Source organism: Aquarana catesbeiana, linkage group LG04 (assembly GCF_042186555.1).
Source record: "Aquarana catesbeiana isolate 2022-GZ linkage group LG04, ASM4218655v1, whole genome shotgun sequence".
Lineage (NCBI taxonomy): Eukaryota > Metazoa > Chordata > Amphibia > Anura > Ranidae > Aquarana > Aquarana catesbeiana.
The window spans coordinates 581,392,435-581,413,159 of record NC_133327.1 but is presented as its reverse complement, the minus strand read 5'-3'; the positions used below and the strand labels follow the sequence as shown (position 1 = coordinate 581,413,159).

The 20,725-nt window shown below is 42.6% G+C and overlaps 1 protein-coding gene across 2 annotated transcripts in view; it reads left to right on the top strand.

The window, feature by feature from the left end:
* The window catches only part of VRK2 (VRK serine/threonine kinase 2), a 205,847-nt gene that overhangs the window by 28,426 nt on the left and 156,696 nt on the right, over positions 1–20,725 (top strand). For both annotated transcript variants that reach the window (XM_073628115.1, XM_073628114.1), the window contains exons 5-7: positions 2,694–2,781; positions 7,138–7,246; positions 8,967–9,059. In XM_073628115.1, the coding sequence (XP_073484216.1) occupies positions 2,694–2,781; positions 7,138–7,246; positions 8,967–9,059 (290 nt within the window). The remainder of the gene's footprint in view (positions 1–2,693; positions 2,782–7,137; positions 7,247–8,966; positions 9,060–20,725) is intronic.

Below are 20,725 nucleotides of genomic sequence, written 5' to 3'. Positions count from 1 at the left end.
CTCAGGGATACAGGCTAGAGTTTGATTGCAGACTCCCAGAAAGATTCTTCGCAACTCCACTACCAGTGGACTCAACCTAGGCCACAGCATTGTTGTACATTTTATAGGAGATGTTGGAGCAAAGGGTAATAAGCCTCATGTCACCGGAACAGAGTGTTGGGGAGTTTTTACTCTCTCACATATTTCTGTGGAAAAAGCATTGTCTAATTCTGAACCTCAAGCAAGTAAATGCAGTGATAACGTACTAAAAAATCAGAATAGAATCAAAATACTCAACAAAGGAATTGTTGTCCTCAAGAGTATTTATGGTTACCCTGGATTTGAGGGATGCGTATCTACAAAGACTGATCATAGAAAAGTAAATAAAATTCCTCAGGTTTGCGGTGAAGGGCCCAAAAGAAACCCTCTATTCCCAGTTCAGAGCGCTCCTTTTCAGCCTGTCATCAGTTCCGTGTATATTTACCAAGGTCCTGTCAGAGGCTCTTCAAGTCCTAAGGTCAAACAGAATACAAATGATCTCTTACTTGGACAACCTATTGATCTTTGCAGACTCGTATATAGAGCTAAGGCAAAATCTGGATGGGTGGCTTATCAACTTGGAGAAGTCTCAGCTTTGGCTGGCACAAAAGGTTAAATGCTTGGGTTACATTGTCAATTCAATGACTGACAGAAGAAAAAAATGATAGCTGCTTGCGATAAGCAACTCAAACTCTTACTGGGCTCAGAAACATCGATTCAGGAGCTGATGAGACTTCTAGGGCTGATAATGGCAGCTATCCCTGGAGTATAATGGGCAAAGCTACACATAAGATGTCTTCCAAACTTTACACTTTACGTGTGGGACAGCCGGCAAGATTCCTTATATTTGATGGTGCAAGTTCCGGAAACACTGAAAAAAAATCCATCAATTTGTGGCTATACCCAAAATAACCTGCTGGAAGGATGCCTTTGGTCACAACCAAGCCCCCTAAGAATAATAAAGAATGCAAGCACATGGGGGCTGGGGCACCCACATGGAGCCACACATGGCACAGGGAAAATGGAAAGAAACTTGGGCTCATAGTTCATCTAATGCTAGGGAACTAAGCTATTTTGGAGGCACCAATGGCATTCATGACAGTCTTAAAAGGAAATTGTGTTCAAGTGCTTTCAGACAAAATAACTGTGGTGCCCTATATTAACAAATGGGGGCACAAGATAGAAACATCTCATGCAAATTGCTGATGAAATCCTCTTTTGGACAAAAGTTTTCTTTTCTTCCACCCATCTTGGCCATTCATCTAAAAGGAGAACTAAATTCCTTAGCCGATCTCCTGAGTAGGAAAAAGATTTCACAAACAAAATAGAGCCTGAACAAGGAAGTTTCAGTTGGTTCACGGAAAGGTGTGGGATCCCGGAGGTGGACCTTTTTGCCTCCCCAAGTAAACAACAAGACAGGAAACTATTTTTCACTACATAGATGGATGGGGATGGATGCTTTATCACACCCTTGAAGGGAGAGTTTATCTATGCCTTTCCCCCATTTCAACTAATTGCGAGGGTCATTCAGCAGATGAAATCATCCTCTACAAAGGTGATACTAATAGCACCTTTTTGGTCCAGAAGGGCATGGTTCACGGGGTTGCACAAACTGAGCATTATGGAACCTTGGACGTGGCCATGCAGACCATACCTTATCCATCAGGGATCAGGAATGCATCTGTTTATAGACCTCTTTCTCTGATGGCCTGGCTTCTGAAATGCAATTCTCAAAGCCAACAGATTATTGGAAAAGTTGATCAATACGATTATGGATAGTAGGAAGAAATCCACTAACATAATTTACATGAAGATTTGGAAAAAATGTTACAGAAAAATCAATAACCATATAGATGTTCTGGCATTCCTTGATTTCCCATTGGAAGGCACAGATCTCAGTTTTGTGCCTAATACTGAGTGTTCATGTGGTGGCCTTGTCATGTTTTTAAAGTTGGGCTTGGTAGAAGATTGTATTGTAAAAAGGTTCCTGACCACCATAGCTGGTGGTCAGGAATTTTTGATGATATTTGATTTTCATAGATTGCAAAAGGATTAGAATACCTTCTTTTTGCGGAGATCTGAAGAATGTGAATAATTTACCAAAACCAATGTTAGAAGATGCTTACTAGCATAAATAAAATGCCTTAAAGAATGGAGAATATTAACCAACATGTTCATCCTGTTCTCTGGCCCTAAAAAAAGCATGGGGCCACAAAAAGCACAATTGCTAGATGGATGAAATCGGCCATCATGGAAGCTTATCCGGTCTCCTCCATGATGGCAGCTTCCGATGTTAAAGCTCATTCCATCAGGGCCTTAGCTGTGTCATGGGTAGAAAGGGCTGGAGCATCACCAAACCAAATCTTCACTTACTAAAAATGTTCTTAGCATGAAAAATGAAAACAAATGCAACAACCACATCTGAGCACTGGTAAACTGCTATATGTTAAATTTTTGGGGGATAGATTTTATTTAAGGCTAGTTCTTTCTGTTTCTTTATTTACATTCAGAGTTGCATGTTTAAATATTGCTTTGTATTGATATGCACTGTATATGTTCAACAATAAACTGGTCACATTCAAATGCATTTTAGAAAAGAAAAAAAAGAAAATTAAGTAAAAAAAAATTTAAATTATATATTTTGTGGTATTCATACTTGGTTTGTTTGATTTTAGTTATTAAATGGATTCAGAGCCACAAGCTGGATTATTTAGGAATTCCCAAATACTGGGGATCTGGGGAAACAACATTCAATGCAAAAAGGTAAGCATGTTGTGCTGGCAGGGGGGTGCAGTATTCAGTCACCCAGTAGCTCCTATGGGGTCATCTCAGTTCATTAAACCTCCAGATGCTGAAGTTAGAACACTGGCATTTTAATTGGTGAAGACACAGATGTTTTCTCAGGCTATTTATGAGCTAAACCAAAGCTAAAACTAACAATATATGCAAAAATAATTTCAGGCTACAGAATTTAACTAAGAGCTTCTGTAAGAACACATTAGTAGCATCTCAATGGCTACAAAGAGAATCTTTATTCTAACAGACACCACTTTTAATGAATAGTGCTTTGTTAGAATATGTGTTTTAATGACATAATCCTCACCATGTCTAATCTATAAAAAGGTAAACGGTCAGTCCATCTAAAATTGATATTGCAGTTGCTGGGAACTTAAATGTATCAAAAGTTTTGGATAGTGTAGTGAAGGGGGTTGTTATATATCCTTTTTAGCAAAAAAAAAAGTCAGTCTAATTAATTTGGTACACTGCCATTACCATCCCTGCAGAAGGGTACTTGGCTTATGGTGACACTGTATTATAGCTCAGTTTAAGAACTAGCCAGAACACCACCAATAAACCACAAAAGATTAATGAGGTCAAAAACTGTAGCAAAGAAAAAAAAATACAGAAAACATATCATCTATGGTGTTTGTTACTGTCTGAGTCACCCTGGGGAGATTTTCCCTCTCCATCTGACCATTGTCTCTGGGACTTAAAATAATGGAAAATCCAAAATTTCGAGTTGTCCAAAATTGAAGAAAAATCTCCATAATGGGACCCAGGCAACAAAAATAACTTCCAGGGGTTTAACCTCTATTTTATCTAAACCTAAACCCCCCAAGCAACCTTATATTGTTTCAACTGTCCTGAGAACTCTTTTAGTCAGATGTTTGTACTTTACTTCCTGGGTGTATATATCTTCTGTAGCTATTATAAGGAGTCCTCACTCTATCTGGTACAATTTATTTTCCTTTTTTTTTTTTTTTCTTTTTTTTATGTAGGAGCAGGTACATGCAAAGGTTTCAGCGGGGGCTGGGGGCTCCATCAAGAGAATGGGCAAGGTGACACTTTTAAAGCCCAACTCCTTTGCCTTAAAACCCACCTCTTGTCAAGTTGCAGAGGACATCCGCTAGGAATTTCATACCTTATTGTGTTCACTTTTCATCTCCTTTAACAAAAGTCACTTATTTGAAAGTGGGCATACATTGAATACGTTTACAGTCATCAGGTTATATGACTGCTAAAGAAGAATAGATCTTTCAGGAGATAAATTTTTGGTTATTGAAGTGGTTTCATTTTTTTGATTAGATGAATGCGCATAATAAAATAGTATGTTTTAAAAACACGATCTCTATCTAAAAAAATAATTTAGTAAATGATTAGGAGTAGTTTACTGATTGCATTTTCATACTTGTACATAAAACTTCTAAAACAATGGACATGACCTATTACAAAAAGACTTCAGCCATTCCAATTATTTGTGGTTCATGCAATCGGTAACCAAGGCTGCTGATAGAAATCATAGGGCCCAGTACAGCCTACCTGACAGGGCCCCACTCCTCCAAAAATACAAAAATAATATTATTGCTAAAACACAACTGCTGTGATGCTATGCTTTGCAGCCATTGTAGAAATTTATACCCCTGCTCATCTCCAACAAACAAACTGGTTATAAAAGTCTGGCGGTCAGTAAAGATCGAAATGGGATCTAAGGGGGTTACGGAGTTCGCACCTATATGGCAGAATAGGCAGCTACAAGAAATGCAGGCGATAGGAGTAAACAGGATGTGGGAAAGGGTGGGAATAACTAGGCTAACACAAATATACGTTGGCAATATACTAAAATCCTTTGCGGACCTGAGACAGGAGTTTGGAATCCCCAAGGAATCATTTTACTTTTATCTCCAGATCAGGCACGCATTAGACAAGCAATTTAAGACTAACGCACTGGAATGGTGTAGTGCATCACTTCTTAATAAGGTGGTAAGGGTACATAGCCTTAAGGGGCTAATATCGGGAATTTATGACCAACTAACGACCAGGGCAACTAGTCTAGCCCCACTCTCGCGCGCAAGAGAGGGGTGGGAGGCCGATGTGGGGGAGTTGAGCGATGATCAGTGGAGGAGAATATTGGAGCTTGGTCCACTGGTGTCCCTCTCTCCGTCACAGCAGGCGTCACACCTCTTGCTTGTGCACAGAGCCTATTACACCCCCAAGAGGCTGCATAGAATTGGTCGTAGACCAGACGACAAATGCCCCAGATGCTTAGATACGGGCGATCTTATACACATTATGTGGAGGTGCCCGAAGCTAGTTAGGTACTGGACCGAGATCCTAAACATCATAGAGGCTAGGCTTGGGATAAGGCTGGAGCTCGAGGCTAAGGTTTGTGTCCTGGGGCTAATTAAAGAGGATATGGGGAGAGGCCACACAGGAATAGCAATCGTACGATGCTTATACCAGGCCAGGAAACTGATCGCAAAAGCATGGTTATCAACAACGCCCCCTACCCCGGAAGAATGGGTTAGTACAATGAACGCACTAGTGGGAATAGAAAGGACAATTTATAATAGAAGGGGAAGCTATGGGAAGTTCATAGGGATCTGGGGTATGTGGTGTCAGGGAGAGAATAGGGAAATATAAAATCGTAATGAGGAGAGGAAGATTTGCACGAGGGAACAGATATTAGGGAATAAGTAGTGTGCACAGTATTCTTATTGGGGTATTAAGTCTTGCCAAGCTTAGGATACGACTATTTTAATATAAGCAACTGGTGGGAAGGAGGGAGGGTGAATAGGGGAACAGGGGAGGGGGGAGGGACTAACGGAAAAAGGAAGGGTAAGATATTTTTGTTATTGATGGTGATATGGGGAAACATATATTGTAATATGTGTTTTTTGTTCGTTACACCGGTTACGATGAACAATGTATAACTTGAAAAATCAATAAAAAGGATATGATTATAAAAAAAAAAGAAATTTATACCCCCGTTGAACAAGACCTATTCAAGTAAATAGCAGCACAAAGGCAGTGAGTACTGATCGCTCACTGTGTTCATTCAGGTTGGTGGGTTCATTCAGGATGGTGAGGCCCCCGTTCAACATCCTGAAATAACCCGCCTGTATGCCCTTAGCAGCTGCCGGCAGGAGAGGAGGGAAAACGGCAACACTGTGGGGGAAAGGGGCACACCGGGGTCCCAGACAGCAGGAGGAAGGGGGCGCAGATAGGAGAACTGATCCCCCTGCAGTGCAGCTGGAGGAAGAAAAGAAAAGTAGAAGCTGGCAGCACTGCACAAGAGTCAGCAATAAGGCAATACTGCTGGCCCTTCTGCTTGGCAGGTGCCTGGGCCCTCCTTTTGGACTGGCCACAGTACAGGAAGGCTGGCTGTACTGCTTTATCAATGGCCCTGTCAGGAACTGTCTTTGTGTCAGAGGATTCTTTAGTGGAGCCAAATGTTATTAGGCAGCAAGAATACTGGAGGACTTTTCTCTGCCAAGATCTTAACAGGGCTGCAAAGGAAACCATAAACACATAAAGATTATTACTACATATGTATATAAATTGAATTTGCAGCAAAACAAAAACTACATTTTCAATATCCTAATTTTGATGTTTGTTTAATTGAACGCCAGCAGAAATTCTTCTTCCCCTGACCATAGGATGGAGATGAAAGCTGCTGCTCTCTGAGCTGAACCACTGCAGAGAGGCTGCTGCTTTCACACACAAACACAGCAGCAATCTTTACTTGCAATCTGATGCCTTGGAGAGATGTTTTATTATTGGCACTGGAGGCTTAAATAAATAAATATAAGTAAGTGATTTGTTATGCAGTTTTTTGTTGCAAATTCAATGTATATACATCATTTTGTAGGAAATGTAATTTAGGCTTTACATTCGCATACACTTTTATTCTAAATTGGCATTAGGTGAATGCATTTGGGTAGATACATTTTATACTTTAAAGTGAGCCTGAGCAGATAGAATTATGACAACTGCTTCTGTTAAAAGTACATACCGTGGAGCTCTCATTTAGATGCAGGCTTTATCATCTAGTTAGTTGCCTTAACTGGAAAAAGTATGCAGATCAGTGTCTTTGACTGTTCAGATATTACCGGCAGTATGTTTTTTCCTTGCACCTGACTTATTGGGAATAAAGGCCTTGAACAGGATGACATCCCTGCACCTTTAAAAAATTAAATCAGTGATGAAAGCATGCATATTGCTATCCTCATCGATTCACTTAAAGTTAGTTTACATACAGTATGCTTGATGCCTGTTATTTTCTTCTTCTAAGCAGTGTTAATTGCCATATTCTGTTCATCCTGATTTCTTTCTGAACAGTTACAGATTCATGGTCATAGATCGCCTTGGTTCCGATTTGCAGAATTTACAGAAAAATAACAGTGGCAGATTGCCACTTCAAGCAGTCTTGCAAATTGGCATACGTATGGTAAGTTTAAGAAACACTCTAGATTTACAATAAGCAACCCAGAAACAGTGGTTGGAGGGAAAAAAATTAAAATAAGTAGAGAATGAATGGGAAGAACCCGAACAGGGGACTGATCAGAGTACCAGTCACAGCAGGTCACATGACAGTTGTACACAATGGATGGCTTTCTTTTATGCCATCCAATGTGTACAACTGTGTTGCTATCTGTGATTGGTCAATTTGATCACATGGTACAGACAGGGCCAATCACAGCCCATCTATACCATGTGATTAGCTTTGACCAACCACAGCTAATCACAACAAAACATACTGAATGAATATGTTTCCTTCAGTAAAAAGCTTGCTTACAGCAATGTCATTTTTATTTATTTTTTTCATACTGTTATCAGTCAGTGTCCCACACCAGTTATATGATGACGTTGTACTGCACTGGTGACAATATGCAAAAAAAAAAGAAAATTGTGATTTTTTTTCATTTCTTAATTTTCCAAAAAATATAACAAAATTACAACTTCAAAAAAAAAATCAGCCATGCCTCTTGCTAAAAACCTTGGACTGACTACTTTCCAAAAAGGGGTCATGGGGAGGGGGGGGGGGGTATTTCTACTGTCCTGGCATTTTAGGGCCTCAAAAAATTAGATAAGCCGTCAGTACATCAGAATTGATCATTTTTCAGATAAATACCATACTTTATGGACACTCTAACTTTCCTACAGACTAATATAAACTGATTTGGGTTATTTTCACCAAAGAAATGTAGCAGAATACATTTCAGGCTAAATTTTATGAAGAACAATTATTTATTTGCAAATTTTGTTTTTTGTTTATTTAGCACACAATAAAATCAGTGGTGATTAAATTCCACCAAAAGAAAGCTGTATTTGTGTGAACCAAATGCTAAAAATTGACTTGTGTACAGTGTTGCAGGACTGCACATTTGTTATTCAAAGTGCAACAGCGCTGAAAGCTGAAAATTGGCCTGGGCAGGAAGGAAGTAAAAGTGCCCAGTATTGAAGTGATTAAATACACACACATAACTTTACTTCATTTATTTCATATCTTCAGGTTTACTTAATAAGGCAAAGCCGTATATTTAGAGTAAAGTGACCTGTAAGAACCCGTTATCTTTCACTTAAATTCGTTTTCTAGAAGTTCGAGCACAATGAACAAAATGATTGCCTTTTGAGCTGGCTTATTAAATAAACTTGTATGTCTTTAAAACAGAATCCTGCACAAGCATACTTTTCTTAGCTGACCCATTATCACAGTCCATTTAGATGAAAATAAAAGCATTGCCTTTATTTCTGCATTGGTAGTGGGCTTACAAATGCTTTTTCAGGTCCTGGAGATGGGTGCACCTATATAATCAGGGTGCAACTCAGTCTGCACTTTTTTTCAGAAAGCTTAACTATAGCTTCAGTAATTGGTGATCTGCTCAGGAGCGGCTCATGAGGGTGACGCTGGAAAGTTGATCTATTCCAGCAATTTTTCAATGTGTCTTGCTGGTATTTGGGGCATGTACCAGTGTGGAAATATCCTTAAAAAAAACACAGCGCGAGGAAGATTCAAGTAAAGGTGAGTGGTATAGCGTCTCATCCTTAACAGGTTATTTTTTGCTGTCCTTATTTTCACTTTGATTTCTAAATTTTTTTTGACTATGCTTTGTGTGCTAAAGTTTTTTAAATTGTTTTAACTGGACTGGTTATTCCTTGTATTTCAGTTGGATGTCCTAGAATACATACATGAACATGAGTATGTACATGGTGATATAAAAGCAGGAAATATTCTCTGTCACTTAACAGATCCCAGCAAGGTAAAAATGATTGCTTTGTTGCACGCTACTCTGTGTTTGCAATAAATATTTAGGTGCTAATTTTCGAGATCTGTCGATGTTTGCACAAATCCTTTCCATGTATGATGATGATCATCGGTTATAATTGTATTACTTAAGCAATTTTTTTTTTCACATCCTTTGAATGACACAGGAAGCCTTAAACATTCATATTACACTGCAACCTACAGGAGGAACAGACACTTGCAACAAAAAATACTTGGCTAGAACAGTTTAACTCTGCTCACAACCAACATGCCTCAGTTTTTGCTAGTGGCCTTCAGGGACTGGACGTGTTTTCTTCAGCTCTGCTGTGTGTTCGTTTGAAAGATTTTTCAACTATAAACAGCTGCTGGTAAATTCACTGTGGATAGCTTAATCCTGGCCATCACAAGTTTATACTGATGTTCTCTCTGCGAGAGCCCCGTATTTCTGGAAGTTTCTCCAGTCACCTACAGCTGCTGTTGATTCAGGCTGGATATGACAATCCTGGACAGCTCTCTAGTTAGCCAATAGGGATGGGCCGAACGGACCCCTGTTCGGTTCGCACCCTAACTTTCGAACACCGCGAAAGTTCGGACCCGAATGACGAACCCCATTAAAGTCAATGGGACCCTAACATCAAAAATCCAAAGTGCCCATTTTGAAGTCTTATATGCAAGTAATTTGGCATGCAATGATTATAGGGGTCCAGGTCCTGCCCTGGGGGACATGTATCAATAAAAAAAAAATTGTGAAAAACGTCATTTTTAAATGAGCAGTGATTTTTAAAGTGAAAGCATAAAAATTAAAAATTCCTTCCAATATAGTGCCTGCGGGGTCCCCTTAGTATACGTGTAAAGTGGCAGATCTGTACCATGTCTAGAATCTGCTGCAGCAATAATTGCATTTATAAAGCCAAAAAAATGCCATTTTCCCTGCAAACTGCCTTTATTTTGCTCAGTAACAGCTGGGGAGCCAATGTGTATGATGAGATTACAATGTAGTGCACTGGGGACAAGATTAGAGATTTTTGGATACATTCTGGTGTCACTTTGACCTTGGATAGAAGTAATGGGTGCGTAAAAATTGGTCTTTGGGTGACGGTGGCGCCTTCCCACCGTAACCCTATAGAGGTACTCTTGATGAAAGCACGAATTGGCCTTGCTGTAAAAAATTGCAATGATATGCACCTTTCAAACAGGTGCTGAAAAATTGGTCTTTTTGGGTGTTAATTGTTTCCATGAAACTTATACCAAAAACATTCTTCCAGATGAAATGATTGAACACCCTCAAAGCTAGGCAGCCTTGAAGTCCTGCAGAGATTCCACATCCCAAAAAAGACTTAATCAGTGACATCGGCATCCAGGGGTTCATAGCTGGTAATCCAGGACTGATTCATTTTTATAAAAGTCAAATGGTCCACTGAGTCTGTGGACAGACGCGTTCTATGATCAGTAACAAAACCTCCTGCAGCACTGACCTGTTCAGAAAGCACGCTGGATGCAGGGCAGCCCAACAACTCAATAGCATACTGGGCAAGTTCTGGCCAGTGGTCTATTCTCATGACCCAGTAAGTCAGTGTACCATCAGCTAGAAAGCTCTCCATCTCTGTCTTAGCACCGAGGTAATAGTCCACCATGTGATGCAGATGCTGTCGATGGGATGTGGAAGCTGAAAGCCCTGGGCGGCGAGAACTAAAAAAATTCTGAAATGCCTCACTTAGGCCGACGCCTTCTCCAACACTTCTCTCTTGACCAGCAGAAGACTCAAAATGACGTTTTCCACCACACTGTAACTTACTGGAGTCTGGAAAAATGTTCAATAAAATCCTCTTTAACGTGTCCTCAAGAGATTTTATCTTCTGCACTCTCTGTGGGGACAGGAAGAGTTCTGAGACCTTCCCCTTATAACGGTGGTTAAGGAGGGTTGCCAACCAGTAATCATCCTTCTCCTTTATGCCGCGTATTCTTGGGTCCTTTCGCAGGCTTTGAAGCATGAGGTTGCCCATGCGCCTCAAATTTGCAGAGGCTTGAAAAGCAGACTCCTCGGGGTCACTCAGGATGACAGTATCTGGAACTTCCTCCTTCCAGCCATGTACTACTCCCAAGGGTCCAGGGGTTGGAAAGGCATCGCTTACAGATTGACACATGTCTTCCCCTTCTTCAAAGCCTATGAAAGTGGCAGAATCCTCCTCCTCATCCTCCTCCCCTCTCTCCTCCTGTGTGTTCTGTGACATAGGAATGATGGTGTCTGGATAAAGGGGGCTTTGAGAGGAAAGGAAGTCCTCCTCTTCCTCCTGCTGCTCTGCCTCCAGTGCCCTGTCCATAATGCCATGCAGTGTCTGCTCCAGCAGAAACACAACAGGGATTGTGTCACTGATGCATGCACTGTCACTGCTCACCATCCTTGTGGCCTTCTCAAGTGGTGACAATACAGTGCATGCATCCTTAATGATCAGCCATTGGCGTGGGGAAAAAAAGCTGAGGCGGCCTGAGCCTGTCGTCGTGCCGTACTGGCACAGGTACTGGTTGACTGCCCTCTGCTGCATGTATAACCACTGCAGCATTCCCAAAGTTCCACCTGGTGGTCATGCCACAAATCAGGCGGTTTACGGGCAGGTGGAATTCCCCCTGAATTTCAGCCAACCGAGCACTGGCTGTGTTTGACCGCCTGAAATGGCTACAGACTCTTCTGCAGAAAAAAACGAGGAAGAGAAGCGCCTCTAAGTGCAGTATGTAAACTGAATTTAATAAAAACACTGTACAAAAACACTCACATTTGGTGGATTAAAATAAAGCATATCATGTGATTGAATTCCTGGAGGAGGGGAGTCCGTCAGATCAGTCACTGCATCGCTGTCTCCTGCTGTGCGTACGGCTGTGCTTGAGCCACCGCTGAAGCCGGCCGCGGTGATGAGATACTCCAAAGCGAGGCCTGGAACGCTGGTGGAAAGCAGGCGCGGGGCTGTGACGTCACCGGGATGTGACGCGTTTCACGAGCGTACGGGCTACGATGTCACGGTAGCCGCGCTCCTTCATCAAGCATTGATGAAGGAGCGCGGCTACCGTGACATCGTAGCCCGTACGCTCGTGAAACGCGTCGCATCCCGGTGACGTCACAGCCCCGCGCCTGCTTTCCACCAGCGTTCCAGGCCTCGCTTTGGAGTATCTCATCACCGCGGCCGGCTTCAGCGGTGGCTCAAGCACAGCCGTACGCACAGCAGGAGACAGCGATGCAGTGACTGATCTGACGGACTCCCCTCCTCCAGGAATTCAATCACATGATATGCTTTATTTTAATCCACCAAATGTGAGTGTTTTTGTACAGTGTTTTTATTAAATTCAGTTTACATACTGCACTTAGAGGTGCCTCTCTTCCTCGTTTTTTTCTGCAGATCTTTGGGGCTTGGTTTCAGCTCTTTTTGGAAGGCAGCCATCTGTGTGGACTTTTAACTCTTTATTGAACTTGCTTTGCTCAGATAGACTTATTATGGACTTTAATAGTCATAATTACCCTTTGTCATTAACTAGATGGTAATATAGAGATATCCAGTTCTTTGCACCTTTACTTGCTTACAGACTCTTCTGGCCTGCTTTAGTACATCTTGCAACCCTGGGTACTTAGGAAATTCTGCACCACCAAATTGAGGACATGTGAACCACATCTGGGCCTGTCCCTGCAGAGCTGCAAGAATCTCTGCTCCGGTGTGGTTCCTGTCCCCTAAACACACTGGTTGAAGCACTGCATGGCACCTTTTAGCCTGACTCTGGGAATAGCCCTTTAAACGCTTAGCGGGTACCTGATATTCATAGGACAATTCTGCAGAGGAGAGCATGGAGGTGGCAGAGGAGGAGGGGGTAGAGCTCACAGGTCTGTCATCATCCCCACTAGCTGTATGGAGACGTGGGGGCACAACAAGCTGCAGCCCTGAGCCCTGTCCTGCATCCTTTCGAGTTGCAAGCAGCGTTACCCAGTGTGCTGTGAACAAAATATATATCGTCCATGCCCATGCTTGCTGGACCAAGTGTCAGCAGTAAGGTGGATTTTACGGCTGACTGCCTTGCCCAGCAATGCCAGAACATTCCTTTCTATGTGATGGTAGAGAGATGGAACGGCCTTACGTGAAAAGTAGTAGCGACTGGGAACCTGCCATTGTGGTACAGCACATTGTGCAAATTCACGGAAGGGGGCAGAATCAACCAGGCTGAAAGGCAGAAGTTAGAGAGCCAACAGCTTTGACAGGCTTGCATTCAGACACTGGGCATGTGGGTGGCAGGGACAGTATTTTCTTCCGCTGCAGCAGATGGGGCAGAGAAATTTGCCGGCTACAGTCTACAGCTGGTGGTGTGCTGCTGGCAGATGTGCTGCTAGGACCTGGGACACCCTGTGCTATACCATCATCCCTGTCAGTGGAGGCTGATGAAAGGTAATGACTCGGTATCGCAGGGGCAGACTGAAGTGGGTAAGGAGGAGGAGGAGGGACAGATTTGTGCCCCTTTTGTGTGGCTTTCAGGTGCTCTTGCCAACGGGCTGAGTGGTTGGACGTTAAAAGCCTTGTTAGGCATGTGGTACCCAAATGGTTGGTGTTTTTGCCACGTTTGATGTGCCTTAGACACAGTTTGCCGATAGCAACAGTGCGATCTGCTGCAGATGTGCTGAAAAAGGCCCAGACAGCTGAGCTTTGGGGAGTGGGCCGGGATATAACAGCTGTGATGGAATAGGGTGGCTGCTCTCTACTCTTTCTTGATGTCGGCCACCTTGGGGTTGTGCCGCCTCACCTTCACTTTCCTCCTCTGCTCTATCTGGCACCCAAGTCGCATCAGTGACCTCATCATCATCATCATCATCTCCTCCTCCATCTTCATAATTACCACTGGAGACAATTTGGCAATATGCTGCAACTTGGGGAACATGAATGCCAATTTGTCTACCAGTGTTCCTCCCTCTCTCTAGGCTCATGTTCCTGTCATCTTCAAACTCAGAACCAACATCTGAATCCAGTAATGGCTGGGCATCATCAAGGAGCAGTGGCTGACGCTGTGGTCAAATAACTCAGCTGACTAGTCAATGGCTGATGTTGGGGCTATGGCGGGAATAGATGTGGACAAGGAGGCAGGTTTATCCACTCTGGCTACTGCAGGGGACTGTATACTTGTCTCTGCTTGCGTGACAGAGGATGAGGAGGATGAGGAAGGTTTAGTAAGCCAGTCCACCACCTCCTCTGCATGCTGTGGCTGGATAGCACGGGAAAACTCACTAAACAGAGGAAATAATGCCCTGCCTGAAGACTGACCACCACCCTTACAGTGCCAAGGGAACATCTGCCTTTCCTTGTTGTCCTCCCAGACATTATTGGGAGGGAGGGGGTGGTGCTTATAAGCAAATGTAAAGAAGTTGAAATCTGTACGTAGATGCACTTTAATCAATGTAAAGAGGTGTTTGGTGCACTTTAATGCACCAAACGTACAGTGACGCACAGAACTATATGGCGTTAAACTGGCAGTAACTCACTCAAAGCTATATGGCGTTAAACCGGCAGTAACGCACGCAAAACTATATGGCATTAAACTGGCAATAACACACACAGAAGTAAATGGCATTAAACTAGCAGTAACGCAATCAAATAGACGGTGTTCAACCCTCACTACACTGATGCTATCTGACCTGTCCCTACTCTAGCTTTACACAAATTTAAAGATTACTGACACGGTCTCACTGCACTACACTGAAACTATCTGATCTGTCCCTACTCTACACTAATGTATGTATGAATGACATAGTCTCACTACACTACACTGAAACTGAGCTGTCCCTACTCTAGCTGCATACTATGCAAAGCTGAATGATGGCCCTCCTCATTACACTCACACTATCCCTAGACTGACACTAAACTAATATTGTACACTGACAATTGAAGCAAAATATCACAGTATAGCACACCAACTAACTAATAGCACTGAAAAGTGCCCTGTTCTTTTTCTCTCCACGCCAAAATCACACTAAAAATGGCTGCCATTGAAAGAATACTTTTATGCTGTGGGGTGGGAATGAGCCAAGATTAGATAAAGTCATGATGACAGTGTCCAATCATGACTCTGACAGTGCTCTGTGCCCGGATTGGCTGAAGCTTTCACTGCTTCAGCCAATCAGGGCTTGCAATGCACTGTTTAGCGCCGCAATGCATTGTGGTCGGTTCGGGGGGGCGAACAAACGGTCGAACGACCCGTTTGTTCGGCTGTTCGTCGGACACCCAAACAGCTAAATTTCGGCCCGAACTTATGCTCGGGCTGAACCGTTCACCCATCCCTTAGCAAAGCAGCTTGGGTTCACAGATTATATATGGTTGTGTTCTCTCTGTCTCGGGGACAGTCTTACAGTGACTACCGATCAGTGTTTCAAGTTTTGTGTGTGGGGATAGAATGTTATGGAATATATACCCTCAGGAGGCACTGTCCCCAATACGATAAATACTAGCATGTGTAGGACAATATACATCCTTGGGTGTAACAGAGACAGAAGAAAGTTTATTTGTATCACCACAGGGTTTCACTGTGGATACAAGAACAATAGGAATGTGCCACATTCTGATTAAATTGAAAATATTAAATGAGGACTATATAGGCACCACAATGCATTAAGTTTAAAAGTTAAACATCTTTATTACCAAAAAGTTAAGTTAAAAAATAAATAAGTAATTAACACCAATTCAAAACTCATACAAAAAATATAACAATACACATATAACAATTTTTTTAAAGATATCACAAATATTAAAAAATAAACTTAAAAACAAACCCACAATTTAGCCAACCACAGTGTGTCCTGACCTTTGGATCCAATTAATTGGCCGATGTGTTTTGTGCGCAAACCTGTGGGCAAACCTCAGATTCTTTTCAGAAATCCTATACAAGAATATGTATTCCCTGTATATCCGATCAGCCACTAACCTGTCCACCTTTAGGAGATCCCTGAAAACTCACTTATTCAGGTAAGCCTATCCCACACCCACCTAACAACCCCATCAAATCACTCCCCGCATCTATTACCTTTTGTACCACCACCCCTTCCCTTTAGAATGTAAGCTCTACAAGCAGAGCCCTCCTGTCCCTTCTGTATTGTACTGTAATTGTGCTGTCCCCCCTCTACATTGTAAAGCACTGCGTAAACTGTTGGCACTATATAAATCATGAATAATAATAATGTATGAAACATTGTTTACTGAGTAGCGTATTATATAGTATTTTATTATACATTATTGAAAAAACGTAACATGCAAACATAGCATATCCACGATGAGTATAAAAAAGGACGGATCAAGAACTTTACAACATAATCAACTACTTAATGTCGATCAACAATACATCGATCAACCACCTATAAAAAAAAATACCTGAGATGTTGGTGGTAAATAACCTGCTAGGCCCGTGGGGAACCAAACCCAGTCCTACATAAGCTACCTCATATTAGACATTAAGATTTAAGGTTCATCAAAAATATCACGTTCTAAATGGAAAGGGAAAGGTAGAACAAGGGGGAGGAGGGGAAGGGAAGAAGGATGGAGGGAAGGAGGAAAAGAAGGGGCAGTGGGGAAGGACGGGGGAAAATTTGTGCAAATAAAGTACAGAAAATTTCATATAACAGTTCATCAAATAAATTAAGGGAGAAGTATAGCCAAAGCTTGTTTGGCTGTACTTCTATGGATCACAGGAGTGCAATTCGTTTTGCACTCCTGTGACCCATCTTCAGCAGAGAGTGGGCTGAAATCCGCTCTCTACTGATGTCACAGAAGTCCGTCCAGGCACCGCGTCATCGCGACAGGGGAATTCGGGATCTGCCAGGTGCCTGGGCTGACACCTGTCTCAGCCTCTCAGCGAGCCGCTGAGAGCCTGAGCTGACCGCTGCCCACCCCCTTCACAGCTCAGCGCTCCGGTGAGCAAGGAGGAGGCAGAGTGGAGAGCCACTGATTGACAGGCAGCAGCTCTCTGCTCAGGAAGCTGTCAGAACCAAGGAACCAAGCGATCGGCCGTGTTCGATTGCTTGGTTCTCAGTGCAGAGGCGCCAGGGGACAGATGCAGCATTGGATCGATGCTGCATCCACCTAGGTAAGTATAAATCGGAAAAAAAATCCAAACCCATACTTCTCTTGTAATGCTAAGATAACCCTACTGGGTGATAAATCCAAATCACCAGTGCTGCAAAAATAGAAATAAATAAAATTAAATAAACTGCGCTAAAACAAAGGTTATATGTGTTGGAGTGAATTAATAGTGTGACCTAACACCAACAAAAATATAAAAAACGAATCCAGTAAATAAAAGTCCAAATTCCCAAAGTAGTAGGTATTCAGTATAAATGTGGATGCTGTTCCAAATGAGCTATGATTGCTCTTACCAGAACTCCAAAGATATAAGCGGATGGCAAAAAACCCTTGCCAGGGCCTCTGAGGTATTGGACCAATCAGCACCGTCCGTGGTCAGATCAAAATCCCCTCAATGAATGCAGGAGAGAAGCAAACACAAGAAAAACTGGCCATAGTGTAGTATGTTAAATGCTAAACATGGACATACGAACATACCAATCACCCTGGTGTGCACATAAAAACAACCAAAAAGGGGGGGAGGGAAGTGAAAAAAAACCCCACCACCGTGGCTGTAGATTGTGCTTACCGACTCACGGTGATAAACAGGTTCTTAGTAGGTTAGGAGCTGACATAGAGCACCTTGATACGTCCTCATAAACCCGAAGTTCACATCGTCAGTAAACCACCCAGAATATAAAAAATAAACTCTCCATGGTGAAGTACGTTTAAAAACGAATTTAATAAATAAAATATTGCACTTACAAAGTAAAAGCACTTATATCGCATAAGTATATGTAGCCGGCCGGCATACAAGCATGGAAGCGAAGCTCGTCCTACTTCCTGGTCTCGTGGTAGCGTCGCTGCGTGCGTACCCAGACGCGTTTTGTCATCAAAAGGACGTTCTCAATGGGGACGAGCAACGCAGTGAGCCACCACCAATAAATAAACATCCAAGCCTCGTTCTGAGTTGCGAGCACAAGGACGCCATCTTAAATGTGGGCAAAAGCCTTAGTTCTCCTTAGTTTTGCCCACATTTAAGATGGCGTCCTCGCGCTCGCAACTCAGAACGAGGATGTTTATGTTTATGTTTATGTTTATTTATTGGTGGTGGCTCACTGCGTTGCTCGTCCCCATTGAGAACGTCCTTTTGATGACGAAACGCGTCTGGGTACGCACGCAGCGACGCTACCACGAGACCAGGAAGTAGGACGAGCTTCGCTTCCATGCTTGTATGCCGGCCGGCTACATATACTTATGCGATATAAGTGCTTTTACTTTGTAAGTGCAATATTTTATTTATTAAATTCGTTTTTAAACGTACTTCACCATGGAGAGTTTATTTTTTATATTCTGGGTGGTTTACTGACGATGTGAACTTCGGGTTTATGAGGACGTATCAAGGTGCTCTATGTCAGCTCCTAACCTACTAAGAACCTGTTTATCACCGTGAGTCGGTAAGCACAATCTACAGCCACGGTGGTGGGGTTTTTTTTCACTTCCCTCCCCCCCTTTTTGGTTGTTTTTATGTGCACACCAGGGAGATTGGTATGTTCGTATGTCCATGTTTAACATACTACACTATGGCCAGTTTTTCTTGTGTTTGCTTCTCTCCTGCATTCATTGAGGGGATTTTGATCTGACCACGGACGGTGCTGATTGGTCCAATACCTCAGAGGCCCTGGCAAGGGTTTTTTGCCATCCGCTTATATCTTTGGAGTTCTGGTAAGAGCAATCATAGCTCATTTGGAACAGCATCCACATTTATACTGAATACCTACTACTTTGGGAATTTGGACTTTTATTTACTGGATTCGTTTTTTATATTTTTGTTGGTGTTAGGTCACACTATTAATTCACTCCAACACATATAACCTTTGTTTTAGCGCAGTTTATTTAATTTTATTTGTTTTGTTGGTGTTGTCGCACTGTTTACTGCTGCTTATCCTTGTGTACTTCTAGCGCGGAATTTTTTTGTTTTATAAAAATAGAAATAAACAAATTAATTTCATATATCACAATATTAAAAATGGTTAATCCATAAAACACAGCTATAAATGAACGTTATGGCTATGGATGAACTTTTTATTAATTGTTATATGAAATTAGTTTGTAAATGTATATAATTTTGAGGTTGCTTGATTGGGACTCATTACCCAAGTGAGTTATTTTATAATATTTCAGTTAATGGATGCTACATATGTCATATTTACACTATAATCCTTATTGCAGCACTGTGAATTTAGTAGGGTTGTGCATTATATTTAACCTTTTGAATTTTTTCTATATATATTCTGGTATACATATATACAAAGGTAGTTTAGTGTGTGTGTGTGTGTGTGTGTGTGTGTATATAGCACTGAACTACCACGTATTTGGAATATTAATCAGAGGAACATAACCATGTTTTTTTTTTTTCTATTTATTTAGGTGTAATACACATTATTCACGTTGTTAGCTCTACATAGTGGAACATGGGAGGGCTGAGCGAGAGGGTGAGGGGGTGTTGAGCGAGAGAGAGGGGGAGGAGAGGCTAAGAAAGGGGTAGAGGGGGGGTGAGAGGAAGGGACGGAGGTGAGGGTGGAGTGAGAGAGATGGAGGATGAGAGAAAGAGAGGGGCTTAGAGAGGATGGCTGAGAGAGACATTGAGGTGAAAGGGGACTGAGAGAGACCGTTGGGGGGGGGGGGAGGGGGGCTGGGTGAGGGAGAGAGGGGCCTGAGAGGGAAAGGGAGAGGGGTGAGCGAGTGGGGGCTGGGAGAGAGGGGGTGAGAGAGAGAGGGGGGCTGTTGATAGACACAGGGCCTATCTGCCCTTGGCCCCTCGCTGATCACTGCCATCGGGAGATGGATGCCCAGCCACCCACACCCCGAGGTCGGCCCACACTTGGGACAGCACCCCTCTAAATTTTGGGCCCTGGGGGATGACAGCCCCGTCTGCCCCCCCCCCATCCCCTACTCTACTGCTTGCACCCAAAAGAGTTCCAGGACCGCTGTTTACATTTAGGAATGCTGAACGTGGATCTCCAAGTTCAACAAACTGAAGAGGTTTGTCTCCAGGTGCAGGCATCCTCCAGTGAAAGCAGTGGCTGCTCTGGTGACTCCGCAGGATAAGTACACTGGGATCTGTGCCTTTCCCCCCGAAACTTCTAACTTGACTGTTTCGCAGAATCAAGATAGAGAGCATTTTGTGATCCTCATTGCTCCAGAACGGCCCAGGTAAATGTGGTATGCTTACCTGGTAAGATTCCTGGCAGACGTTCTGTGGGCTGTGATCGACCTTTAGAGTCTTCTGTTTTAAGGACAGATTTACCATCTTGCTTCATGGTTGCTTGTTTTAATGGCATTATTATGGCAGCTCAGATTCTGAGGAACGGGAAAATCTCATCATGTGTGATTCCTACGTTGCTAAAACCTAGAAAGGCTACTTCCTGTAAGGTCTTCCATGTGTGAAAGACATACTTCACTTGCTGTTAGTCTAAGGGGAATTTATACAGTGCCTTGAAAAAGTGTTCATACCTCCTTGAGATTTTCCACATTTTGTGATGTTACAACCAAAAACGTAAATGTATTTTACTGGGATTTTATGTGG